This window comes from Gavialis gangeticus, unplaced genomic scaffold (assembly GCF_001723915.1).
Source record: "Gavialis gangeticus isolate Ggan-Ray unplaced genomic scaffold, GavGan_comp1, whole genome shotgun sequence".
In the NCBI taxonomy this organism is placed as follows: Eukaryota; Metazoa; Chordata; order Crocodylia; family Gavialidae; genus Gavialis; species Gavialis gangeticus.
The window spans coordinates 7,132,062-7,145,581 of NW_017729027.1; the positions used below are offsets into that span (position 1 = coordinate 7,132,062).

At 45.4% G+C, this 13,520-nt stretch overlaps 1 protein-coding gene across 2 annotated transcripts in view; it reads left to right on the forward strand.

Moving 5' to 3' along the window:
• Positions 1-4,791: 4,791 nt before the first annotated feature.
• The window catches only part of UBE3D (ubiquitin protein ligase E3D), a 213,983-nt gene continuing 205,254 nt past the window's right edge, over positions 4,792-13,520 (forward strand). For both annotated transcript variants that reach the window (XM_019520433.1, XM_019520434.1), the window contains exons 1-3: positions 4,792-4,881; positions 6,976-7,172; positions 10,174-10,264. In XM_019520433.1, coding sequence (XP_019375978.1) covers positions 4,820-4,881; positions 6,976-7,172; positions 10,174-10,264 — 350 coding nt within the window. In that variant the 5' untranslated portion in view covers positions 4,792-4,819. The remainder of the gene's footprint in view (positions 4,882-6,975; positions 7,173-10,173; positions 10,265-13,520) is intronic.

Genomic DNA, 13,520 nt, shown 5'->3' on the forward strand with positions numbered 1-13,520 from the left:
CCCGGCCGCCCCTCCCCCTCAAGCCGCGCGCCTGCGCCACAGCGCCCCCTGCCGGCCCCGCCGGGCACCAGGCAGCTCCTCCACTCCCGGGCGCGTCTTGGGTGGAAAAGCGGCTGCGGGCGCTCCTTCTGTGGCACAGCTGCCCTCACAGGTATCTGCGGCCGGAGACCCTCGCAGGGGGGCAGTAGGAGCCACCTCGTCCTCATCCCAGCCTAGGCTTTGTCTGGCCGGGCCTTTAAAGCCCCTCCTCCTCTCGTGTGGTTCTTCAAAACCAAGCAAGGGTCTTTGGGGAAACGGGATATCTTTTATGAGACCGACTGAATAGTTGCGGGGTGGGGGGAGTTTTTTGCAAGCTTTCGGGCACAAACGCCCTTCTTCAGGCATAGGGAGGCTCCGCCTAGGCATCGGGGAAACTCCAAGCCAGGCAGCAGGGCTCTGAAGCAAGACGCTTTACTTCCAGCAGCCACCTGACAGCAAATTCTTTTCTGTTAAAGCGCAGGGTTGTTGTTTTGTTTGGCTTCGCTTTGTCACATGCTGCGTATATTGAGCCATTTCAAAGAGCGGGGTCTACACATCTTGGCAAGTCTTCCTAGTGTTAAGCTTCACTTCTTTTAGCCAATACGCTGCAATAAGTTATTTGTAAATTATTTTCAGACTCATAGTCCCTCAGCAACCCTAGGCAGTAAGACCCTGAAGGGAAGCCAGCAGTAACTCGACGGTCATTGTAGAAGTGAGTTTAATGAACCCATGGGTAGGCACAGCCCTGTGGCATTCACATGCCTGATGACTAGAGCAAGTGCCATGAGTAGAGTATAATCTACACTGTGTACATGGGTGTAATAAACAGCACTGGCAGTCTTATCACTCTGCAGAGGGGGTGCTGGAGCCCATGGGACATTCCCAAACTTTTGCACTGTGGGAGACTATAGTGTTTCTCTCAGTCGTGTCATTTTCCAAGGTGCTTTTCACCATATCTGTAACTGGTGTTGAGACATGGAATCCAGTTTATAGGACCCTTATCTTTCACCCAAGGGAGGCCATCACACGCTCTGGTGGCCAAGCAACCCCTACCTCACCTTGGCCCCACAGGGTACCCTCCCTCATTTCACCTGCCACAACTTGATGAATGTTTTTGTCCTTAAGGAGGCTGCCCCAGGGCCCTGAAGGCAAGCCTCAATTTACCTCTCTTCCTCTCCCTCTCAACAGTCTTGTCCTCAAGCACTAAAGCACCTTGAGGACACTAGCTGCAGCCTCCTTCAGCTTCTTCCACCCTCTTCCTTCCCTTCTCTGACCACTCTTGCCTGCAGGCATTGAACTACCTTAAGAGTGCTAGCCATGGCTTCCAGCCTCCCCATAGCCACTCCCATGTCTTGTAGAGGCTGGTGAAGAGCAAGACCCACAGCAGGGGTGGGCAAAACGTGGCCCACGGGCATACTAGGCCATTCTATTCGGTCCGCAGGGACCCTAAAAAATTTAGAAAATTAATACTTATCTGCTCCTGGCTGCCTGTCATGTGGCCCTCAGTGGCTTGCCAAAACTCAGTAAGCAGCCCTCTGCCCGAAATAATTGCCCACCCTACTCTACAGGCTTCAGCCCTCTTGGCTTTAGCTCACTGGTTGTTCTAGCTGTTGACTCCTAGCATAGGACCTCAGCCCTCTCGGCCTCAGCCTGCCCCAGTTTCCCGGTTAGACAGACTCGGGCCTTCATGGCCTCAGTAGAGCTCAGAACTTGAAGTACCTCTTGGGAAACCATGTGGCCTAACCAACCCTACAACCACTCCAGTTTGAACTGGAGAACAAAGGTAGGCAAACTGCTTCAAATTAAAGCATCTTAAGTCCCCTCTAAGCTATCATACTACTATCAAAGCTACCTCCCCCCACACAAGCTCTCTTAGTCCCTGGGCATATTGGACCTGTTTTGTAGTTTCTGCTTCTTGCCAGCTTAGGCTAACAGGGGCTCTTCCCTTTATGGAGTTCAAAGCATTACTAGTCCTTCTGCATCAGAGACTCAAGCTTATATTTCACGAGCTCTTCTGGTCAGGTGTTTCCCTGAGGAGTGAAAAGTGTGCTCTTAGGATTAATAAGGAGTTTACTTGCATTCTTCTGGCTGCTGCAGTTGTTATTCTCCAGAGCCCTGGTCTATTGCTCTACAGCTAGCTACCAGGTAGTTATTTGTAGCCCTTTAGCTTCCCACATATCTTTTTTTTGTATCTGGCCCCAGTTCAGTTGCCTGCTTCTACCAGTGGGCCTTAGCTGTTGACATTTCTCTCCTTAAAATTACAGGAGCTTCTGGCTCCCTAATACATACCCAAACTCAAGAACATTTCTAATTATTTCCCCCCCCCAACATACAAAAAGTTGATTTTATTGCATTCTGTGTGGTTGTCTCTTGCCATTTTATCACAGTGTTTGGTGTTTTTCTTAAAGCACCAGGAATCCATTTGATTACGTGAGATTTTCTCCTTCCATTATTAAGTGGTGAAGATTTTCATTTTCACATTTGGATTGTCTATTATATGTACCCTAAGAAAGAAAAATAGACCCCTATTTTTGTTTTATAAGCTATGGTCTTACTATCTGTCAATTCTCTTGCACTTGATGCTTAAATTCACTTTATGTGTGAGCATGTGTTTGGGAAAATGCATACATGTTGTGGATGTGTGTATGAACTGTGTGTAATTTGTGGCCCACCTTCCCATAAGACTTGTTCCCACTTATGTAGGATAATGCTTTTACCTTAAATGAAGAATTTTTGATGCTGCACATTAATATGAATATTGCATAAAGTTCTGGTGTCAATGTTTTTAAAAACAATACAGAAGAACTAGACGGAGCTGAAAAGAACTATATGGAGCTGAAAAGAACTATAAGAATAATTCCAGGGCTGAAAAAAATGGCTTGCAGTGAGATACTTAGAGTTGAATCTATTTAACTCTTTAAGTATCTCTGATGGGGCTCCCAGCCAGAGGAGAGCACCTGGCCACATGTTCAATTAATGGCATGATAAGAACAAGCCACAAAGTTTTTGCACATTTTACAGTGGAACAACTTTGTGGCTTATTTCTAGTTTTATCATGCTGTTAATTGACTGAATCTGAAGCTGAGTCACAACTTAAGACATAAGTAACTGGTTAATCACATCTTAAGTGTAATGTGTAGATGGGGCCTAACAAATCCTTGGGCCCTGGTTTGCATGTAGCTCCAGGTAGACCAGTTAAATCCTTACAGACATACGTATGAAGGCTTAATTTCTTTCAAGGTAAGGAACTACTTTATTTCAAGTCTTCCTGTGTATGAAATTCTTTGTAGTATTCTGGAAATATTCTGCAGTGTCTGTGTGTGTTGTCAGAAATGGCAGGATTCAGTGACAGATTACATTATTTCTAAATGTGTAAGAATGCAATCCTGTGTATGCACAACTTTGAGCACTCATGGATGAAGCTGTGAGATCAGGGGCTAAAGTTTCTATGCAGCAATGTGAACCACAGAGAAGACCCCCTACCCTCCTAGGAGATTCTACGTGGCTATGACAGTCTGCTTGTATGGATCATTTTGCTGAGTGGTGGCTCAAGCTTGTACATTTGTCTGTAAAGCTGCCAGGACTGAAAGACACTATATAAACTTAGTAATTTCCATTATTTTTATAAAAATGATTGAGAATAACAGGGTGTAATAGGAGTGTTTTAAAATATAGTCTATTTGAGGGGACATTTCATTTGCCCTGTGGAGGAAATTTGCAGGCAGGAGAGTGGTATCATCCCTGCCAAATTCCCAAATCTCAAGCCCTATGTGGGTGACGGAGGCTGGGCCAGGCTGTGACCCTTTCCACTGAGGGGTTGGGCCATGTGTCCTCTCCTGCAGCCTACCTGGGCTGGGCCACACCTCTTCCCTGCCTGTGGGGCCAGGCCACAGCCCCTTTCCCCCCACAAGGTGAAACCATGCTCCTTTTCTTTCTCCTGGGATGCCAGGTCAAAAAAATCCTGTCCCCTGGCAGGTTGGGCCCCCCTTCCCAACTGCACAGCTGAACGGTGCCTACTGCGCCTGCCTTGGGTGCTGGATTGGGACCACTGGCTGGATCTGGCCCACAGACCAACTAGGGAAACAAGTGGATCACCACTGGTCTGTATCATCAAATTATTGTGTCTGTTACAAAAGCACAAAGTCCTGCTTGCTGATCCAACTCAACTAAACTCCTGCCTGCAACGTTCTAGCCTACACATTTGACTTAAAGTGCATTTTATGCCAGCCCAAAAAGCAGGATTCTCAGCTGCAGAGATCTAAAAGCTGTAAGTCACAGGGCCTCAAAAAATCATGGCAGTTTTTTTTTTTTTAAAGCCTATAATTGCATTCTATCTTTTGAACCTTGTGGTTTGTGTTTTCAAGCCACTCTGCAACCAAGCACTGAACTGCTTTTAACAACCCCCTTCAAATAAGACGTTTTAAAGCTGTAAAATCAGAAGGTGCCTTTCTAACAGCCGGTGCCAGGCGAGCGGGCTGGCAGCAGGAACTGGCTCACTCCAGGTTAGGCCACCAGAGCCCTGCTCTTCGCAACTCGGGGAGGTGGCTGCAGAGAGCAGCGCCGGCTCCCGAGTGAGGCCGCTGCCGAGGACAGGGGCTGCACATGCACTTGCTTCCCGGGGTGAGCGGCTCTGGTGTCTCTGGGTTGGAGGGGAGGTCGGAGCAGAGGCCGCACGAGGCACACCGTGTCAGGCGCACTGCAACGGCAGAGGCGCTGCAGAGGGAGGCCGGGCGCCAGCGCCTGCCGGGCCTTCCTGGGCGGGCCGCTCCCCACGTGGGCGCGGGGGTCCGGGCTGCGCCGCATGGAGGCCGGGATGTTTCTGGAGGTCCGGCGGCGGCTGCAGGGCGGGCTGCTGATCGTGCGGTACTGCGGGTCGGCGGGCGCAGGGGGGCAGGGGCGGCTCCAGCCCGGCTTGTCGCCTCCCCCTAGGGGCGGGTTTCCCGACTGTGGGAGCGTCCCGCGGCTTCACGCCGGGCTCCTGCTGCTTCCAGCGCGGGGCCCCGCAGCTCCCCTCGCGGAGGGGGCTGGGCTTCGCCGTCCCCGCAGTCTGCTCCCCGCTGGGGCAGCGCTTCCCGGGCTGCTGCTCGCCGCGCCTGCAGGGTCACGGATAAGCGGGGCTGGCTGGGACCTCCGGAGGCATATGCGAGGCAGGATGAGCCCTATCCAAACCATCCCATAAATACACCATAGGGAACCGGGTTTATTTAGTCTAGAGAAGAGAAGACTGGGGCAGGGGTGGAACTGATACCAGCCTTTAACTACCTGAAGCGGGTTAGGAAGAGGATGTAGCTGGACTGTTCTCAGTGGTGAAGGTGACAGAACAAGAAGCAATGGGCTCAGGTTGCAGCCGGGGAGGGTTTACTTGGATATTAGGAAAAACTGTCTCACTGGGAGGGTGACAGCACTGGAATCGGTGCCCTGGAGCGGTGGTGGCATCTCTCCGTCCTTGGGGGGTTTTAAGGCACAGCTTGACAAAGCTCTGGCTGGGATGATCTAGTTGGGGATGGCCCTGCTTTGAGCCAGGGGCTGGATTAGATGACCTCCCGAGGTCCCTTTCAACCCTCATTTTCTATGATTCTGTGATCCCATACAATTGTAACCTAAACCCAAATAGGAGTACCTAACCCACCTGCAACACTCAGGCCCTGATCTTGTGGACCAGAGAGCAGGTGCCCTTGAGAGCTATCAGAGAGCAGGCATGGGTGAAGGTAAATAGGCATAGCAGTGGGGACATCCTTTGGCTAGCCTTGCAGTATGGAGAAGAAAGGGCTTCTAGGGAATGCCCATGGCTTCAGCCTCCTCTCTGAGGGCCTGTGAACATCAGCACTTTGACTGCAGGAGTTGGCAGAGTGTGCTGCTAACGTAGTGAGCATGAAACATGGGTGGGAAAAGACCCAGTACTCCCATGCTTGTTGCAAAGGTTTTGTAATCCATCCCCTTCCGTATTTCAAAGGCTTGGCAAACCTAGGTGTGGAAGGATTAGTGCTTTATTGGCAATCTTTGCCAAGCCTTTGTTTCCATGTGTAAAGTGTTGTTTCCATCCCATTCACCAGCGTTCTGGTGGACTCCCCAGAGACAGGGCTGTTGAACGCGTCTGGCCCCTGTGCCCCAGATGAGTGGTATGGACCCCGTCTACAGGCTGAATTGGGCCTGTGCACCTCCACACCTTGCACGCTGGGTCTGCCACCCACTCTGCCTGCTTTGGGACATGCTGTGTGCGTGACAGCACCCACCTCACCTACTTCAGGACATGTACCTCACATGATGCCCACCGGCAGGCACCATGTGTCACACAGGTCCTGGAACAGGTGCTGTGTGTAGCATGGGACCAGCTGGGAGGGCACTGCATGTGGTCTTTGGGTCTATTTTGACACCCAAGGTCATCACCAGGAGCCAGATGACAGGGCTCCAGGGGCTGGTTCCAGACCCCAGGCTGTATCTTTGACACCCCCCCACCTAAGAGCAAGTAGGTGTTCATTTTAAGAACTGCTCTGCTGCCCCTCCCACTTTTAATTTAATTTGAAACCTCAGCAGTCATGTTATGTGCATAAGGAATTTAATGTCAGATACTCTGGCCCCAATTCTGTATCTATTTGATTTGTTGGGAATTTGATGACATTTTAAATGGGCATGAGATTTAAATAATTTTAAAAAATCTCCAGTTTTTCCTTAGGCTTTATTTTACACACTGACTTTGAGTTAAAGGAAACTTGGTAAATTACTGTCATCTTTTGTAATAAATAAACTTATTGTAGAGTAGTTTGCAGCTTTTTTTACAGCCATGTATACTTCTTAATTTGGAGTTCAACAAACCTTACCTGAGCCTAAACTATATTTGAATAAAAGTCAGAAGCATTCCAACTTTGAGAGAGTTTATATGAGCAAATAGACATTATATATGCCTCATTATAAAACTTCTTTCCTAATTTTATATATATAAATATTTTACATCTCTAGTGAGCCCAATGCAGGAAGCTTGCCTTTGGATATTTCAGTGACTCCATCATCCTTAAAGATAAAAAGCTGTCAAGCCTGCACAACAATCAACCTGCCTGCAGAGGTCAGGATTGTTCCTTCCTATTGCCGAGGTATACAATATGTAGCTGGGGATGGCTTACATGTAAGACTGCAGGTCAAAGCAGATTCAAATGCAAGTAAGTGTAACTAATTTATTTATTTATTGCTTTGCTTTGGCACTTGTAAAGAGAAAGCTGCTCTGGTAAAGATATAAGCTGAAACTCTACGTGTTACATGAAAGAAATGTGTTGAAGGTTTACTGTCTGCAGTAAGGAAGTCAACTGAACTTCATCTTATACAGAACTATTTTTTATGTTCTCTATTAGTCTTGAACTTGGAACTAAAATACCTTTCTAAAGTGCTTTTAAAACAAATGTCTCTAACTTTGCTAGGTAAAGTACAAAATCCATGTAATAAAAGAGAAAGCATGTCATTTCAGGAAAATATTTTATCTAAAGAGTTTGAGAATTGTTTTGCTATATTCACGGCTCTTTCCTAATAAAGACACTTAGGGTGATTTGGCAGTTTGGGAGTTGTTCCCACTTAGTAGTTTGTAGTTAAAAATTCAGTATCAAAATTTTATGCAGTCCAGGTTATTGGATGAAGGATGGGATGTTCAGAACCATCCTTAAGAAAGAGTTGTATTGCTGTCCTTTGCTGTACTGATTTGCAGAATTCAATGTCCCCATGGTTAATTCTGCAAGCTTTAAGCGTTACTTACCTTTGACACTTTCACGACAGTAAAACAGATCCCTGTATTTTGTTTTCTAATAGTGTGGAAGAGGATTCCAAATGTTGCAAACCTTGTAAGGTTAGGGATGCTAGACTGGCTGCTTGTTTTCATCCCTTTCTACTTAATAAGAGTCTATTTAAGTCTTTATTTGATAGCTTAAAACATTTAACTTTGAAACATGGGATATATTTGGGAGGACACAAAATAGGATGACTACACTAGATATATATCATTATATGATTTTTAAACTAGGAACTAGTAGCATCTGCTATATCTTGTACTACTATCAAGATCACTGCTATCCTATAATTCAGGGGTTTTCAACCTTTTTTAACAAGTGTACCCCTTTTGTCTCAAAGTTTCAGCTCATGTACCTGTTTATATTTTTTCTCTTGTTTTTAAAGGGCAGATTGAAACCCCAATGATGAGGGAGGAAGTGGGGCTGGGGCAGGGGCAGGTGCTGCACAGCCAGGGTAGAGAGTGCGATGGAACTGCAAATGGCTTGTCTGGGGCATGTTGCGGGGGGGGGCAACTCCTGCTGCTGCATGCACCCCGGAAGGGCATGGGGGCATGTGCCCCCAGATCTGCATGTGGGGCAGAGCAGGCTGCCACTGTGGGCTGGGGCTGGGGCTGCACCAGGCTCTTCTCGGCTGGGGCTGGGCCGGGGTTGTGCTTGGGGCAGGCAGTGGCGGTGCTGGGAGGGGGCTACGGGGTGGGCTGCAGCCACTCTAGGATTTGCTGTAGCCCCCCCATAGCCTGCCTCCCAGTGGTGCTGCCCCCTGCCCCAAGCACACCCGGCCCAGCCCCTGCCAGGAATAGCCTGCTGCTACTCCAGCCCCAGCCTCCAGTGACAACCCGCCTTCCCCCCATGTGCAGATCCAGGGGCATCCCCCCCACCCATGCCCTCCTGGGGTGCGTACAGTGGGAGCTGCCCTGCCCTAGACGGGTAGCCCCTGCCCCACTCCTTCCACCACCGCTGGGGCCTTGATCTGCCCCCACAACACCCCTTCCCTCACAACAGACTTACCAACCGGACCTGGCTGCTTTCTATGCTGCCAGGCTGCGCGGTTGGCTGTTTGCATGCTGCGCTGCACCTGTGTGCACACGTGTATCATTTATTGGCCATATTAATTCTGTGTACCCCCTATGGCCTTTTTAAGTACCCCTAAGGGTACGTGTACCCCCGGTTGACAACGATGGCTATAATCTATACATAGATGCATATAGATAACAACTGAATCTTTTACACAAGGAAAAATAAGAGTCTATTACTCAATTTTGTGGCATGCTTCTCTGTTACTCTGGGATTATGCATGCGAGTTGCCAAGTGAATTGTATGAAAATGATTTAATATGTTTCCTAGTACTAAAACTCATGAATTACAGTAGTAGAAGCCATAACCCTGGTCTTCCTTTATGTAACATGATGCAGAAGTAAACACCATTTACTAACTTTTCAAAATTGAAGTCCTAAGTTGCAGCAGGTTAAAATGGGAAACCTGCTTTGTAGGTATAAGTCACATAGGTATGTACATATGTGTTTGGTGTTTCTGGAGAATCATTTAACTTGCAATTTGCAATTGACTTTTACTTCTCTTTTGTGAGTTCAGTTTAGAGTTTCAGTTTTGAAAAATTACAGCTATGAATACACTTTTTTTTTTACTCTAAAATTTGTGCTGTACAAGTTTTCATGTTCAAACAGACCAGTACGTTGTTTTTGTATTATTTACTTGTATTAATTTGTTTTGCTAGTTTCCATTTAATTGTGGAAAGAAATGTTGCCCAAGCATGTCTTTTTGTCAGGTTTTTTTTTTCCTTTTGCTGGCCAGCAGAGGGTATTGTTACACTAAAGACTCATTTTTTTTCCTTGAGAGAGAGCATATTTTTATTGCTGGTCGAGATTGTATAATATTTGTACCTGGTCGAGTTTGTACCCAGTTTGTACAATATTTAGAAATGTTACTCATTTTTCAACTATCTTATGGTACAAGTTATTAAAGGAGGAGCTGTCATACTGCTGAGATAAGGAAACTTTAACATTTTCAGGATTAAGATTTAATTTTAACTTTTCTAAAGATCAAGGATTTTTTTAAACTTTAGCCCTTCCGAAATTAGGCTTCCAAATTGTTAAAATGATTATTCAAATGTGCTGTGTGCCAGGTAATGATAATAAATAGACGGTGCTGTGTATATATATTATACTTTCCTCTAGGCTAGGCTTGCCTGTTGTGTTATAAGAAGGCAGTGCAAAACTGCTTGGTATAAAATGTCAGCATTTTGTTCTTATTTGCAGTAATTAAATTCCTACCTTTTTGAAGCCACTGTATTGGTATCCATAGTTTGTTTTTATGTTCAAATTTACGCTTAATAGGAACTTGATGTTTACTCTGTCTTTCATCTTTTTAGAATTGGTTTCAACTTTGTGTGAAATCCTGAAAGCCAATGAGAGTTGCATCTTTTACTGTCAGACGTGTGGGGAGATGATAATAAAAGACCGGTAAGCAATGCAAGGTTATACGCTTATATTAATAAATGAGGTAATGGTCTGTCACACACAAACTTAAAGGAACATGGATAATATTTATTTTAAGGAGCTTCTTCAACTGTTATTCTCACACAGTGGAATTTATTAAAATTGAAGTCACGTGACAAGTCTTTTTCCTTCGTTTCTTGCATTTTGCTCTACATGGAAAACAGAAATAAACCAGGGAAGCTGCACGGTTCAGTGGATAGGGCTCATACCTGGAAGTTACCAGACCGGATTTTTTTCCAGACTCTGCACAGCACCTTGGACAAGCCACTCTTCCCTCTGTGTGCACATATAGGTGTTACATTTCTTTTTGGAGAATCTTCACTTTCCCAATTGAACCTAGAAGTGTACAGGAAAATGTCTTCTTCAGGAGAAAGATTTTTCCACTTCCAACCAGAAATATCTTCATACTTTGAGGCTTATTGTCATGCTGTTTTTAATAGTTTCATTCTGATTCTCATGCACCAACATAATGGTGCAATTTGAGTTGTCAGTATTTTAGGAGAAACTTTGAAAGTTAGAGAGGTTGTTATTCTCACTGAATTTTGTAGAGAAATATTTATGATGATTAGTAGGTTTGTACACAAACAAACACACACATACACGCACAAAATCAAAACTTGGGCCTAGCCTACATGTTTTGCATCCTTCTGCATTTCAGGCATCCTACTTGTTTACGTTCATTCCCTCCTACAAGTTTTCCCCAGTCAGCAGATTGTACTTGAAATGTGCTCAGGTTGCGTAGCTATTCGTGGGAGGTTGCTGTCCATCTTTAGTGTAACTTAGCTCCTTCAGATTTGAGCAGCAATAAGCCTTGGGATGTATGTGAGCTGTACCTGAACTTTATGACAGCCTTATCTCTGTTTCTTACAAAGTTTGCAGATGGCATGAGAATTTTAATGCAAGGTTACTTGGTTTCCTACTTGTTGTGATGAGCAGTTTTGACAGCTTCAGCTGAATATGTACAAATTCTTACAGACACACTTGCAGTCTTTTATGATCCATGTCACTCCTGATATTGAGAATGATAATTCAGATGTAATACAGTCTGTAAACTTCTGTTCCATTGCCATCGTTTTTGCCAATTTATGGCTGACTTGAATGCAACTGAATGTTGGTTTTATGAAGTATTTTATCAGCTAAATTTGTTTTATTTTTATCTATTTAAGAGAATAAACCAAACTTAAAATCTAGTGAATAGTAAATTCTAGTAAACTTTTAAATTCTTGGTGCTGTTTTCCCATTGAAGACTTTTATGCTTTTATGTATCTGTCCACAAACACAAACTTTTTTTTCCAAATTTGAATTAATCTGATAAACACACATGGGGGTTTACTGCCTCTTGGTTCTGTTTTCTTGCTTTGTAGTGTGGAGGGTGTCAGTGGAGTAAAATGATAGACAGGAGTATGTTACCATAGCTTTACACCATAAATTTCTCCTTTCAGGAATCCTTTCAAGTGCCCTCCAAGTAACATTTGCAAGAAATGGGGCATAGAGAGGTCTGGAGGGATATGGAAAGGATGAAGCAAGGTAGCTGTCAGTATTCAACAGTCTTCCAGTGCTGCTTTATTCCCTTTATTTCTTCTCTTTCTACTGATTAAATTCCTATCTGTTATCTAGAAGAGGAGCATATAGACAAAAAGGTGTGTCTTTCAAAGTGCTTTTTCTGTCATTCAGTAGATCTGAGAGGACTGAGAAGAATGCAGTTTAAATTAATTTTTTTTACTTATCTTTTATGAAAATGGTTCTTTCTGCTAAGACAAAAATACTTTGAAAAATCTGATGTAGAAAAGTATCTTCTAATTATGTTTTGGTATAGAAGTAGACACAAATCATTACAGTTGCTATCAAACTTGAATGCCCAAGTTTGTTCAGAGCCAAATAAGACTATTTAATTTGTGAAAAGAAAAGTAAATTCAGCATGGTCTCTTAATATTTTAAAAAAGAAGTCAGAGGTTTGCTCAAGCCGTTGGCCTGGCATGACTAAGGTACACTAGGTTCCATAATCAATGGCACAGAAGTGAGTGATATAATTAGTATCACAGCAGTCACCTTTTACTGGGCAGGTCAAATTACTCAGTACCCATTTACAGCAAGGTTGACTGGAGACAGCTTTCAGAGTGAGTCTGGAGTAAGGCTCAAACCAGGTCTCTGGAGCCACACTGAGGAACACTAAGCAGGAAACCACTGCAGCCCTTTGTGTGTTGAAGGACCTGTAAAATTACAAGTCCACCCACTTTTATTTTGGACTTTCTGATTTTTAATGAGAACTTTCTAGAAATTATGACATTCAAACCTACAGTCCAACAATATGAGTGTAAATAAATGCATTGCCAAAACCTGAAGTTCAAGCTTTTCTGACTATTGGGTCCATCCTTCTAAAGCAGGGGTTGGCAACATATTGCCCTTGGGCCAGATCTGGTCTGTGGAGTCACTGATATAGTTTGTGGAACTGGTGGGCTTTGCTTGGTCCTATGCTCATACCAGGCCTGAACAGAGAGGACTTGCATCTGCACCTGGGCTGTTGCTACTTTTTTCCCCCACTGCCCGAGACTGCAGTGTGGATGCAGCTTCTAGCCACTAGGGAGCTGCTCTGGGGATGGGCTTGTGCTGAGCCTGTGCTGCTGCATGAGGAGGGAGAAGTGGCAGCAGCATAGATGCAATTTCCCACTTTTTAGGCTCAGTACAGCTCCCCACAAGCCAAAACCTGTTTTTGTGCTCCATCTGGGAAGCAGGGGGCTGGGAGAAGTGGTGGCAACAGGACCGGGTTAGAGAGCTTCTGGAGGGGCTGAATGTGTTCAGATCAGCGAGTCCAGATGCTCTCCACCCCAGGGTGTTGAGGGAGCTAGCAGGGGTTATTAAAGGGCCCTTGGCATGGCTTTACAAGCGCTCGTGGTGCTCGGGCCAGGTGCGAGATTGGAAGATAGCCAATGTGGTTCCCATCTTTAAAAAAGGGAGGAGGGAGGACCCAGGCAGCTATAGGCCCATCAGTCTTATCTCAATCCTAGGGAAACTCTTTGAGAAGATCATCAAGGAGCACATCTGTGATGTGCTGGCTTCAGGGATGATGCTCAAGGGCAACCAGCACGGTTTCATTAGGGGCAGGTCATGTCAGACCAACCTGATTGCCTTTTCTGATCAGGTCACAAAAGCATTGGATGCAGGTGTCGCTGTGAACGTAGTCTTTCTAGACTTCAGCAAGGCCTTTGACACTGTCTCCCAC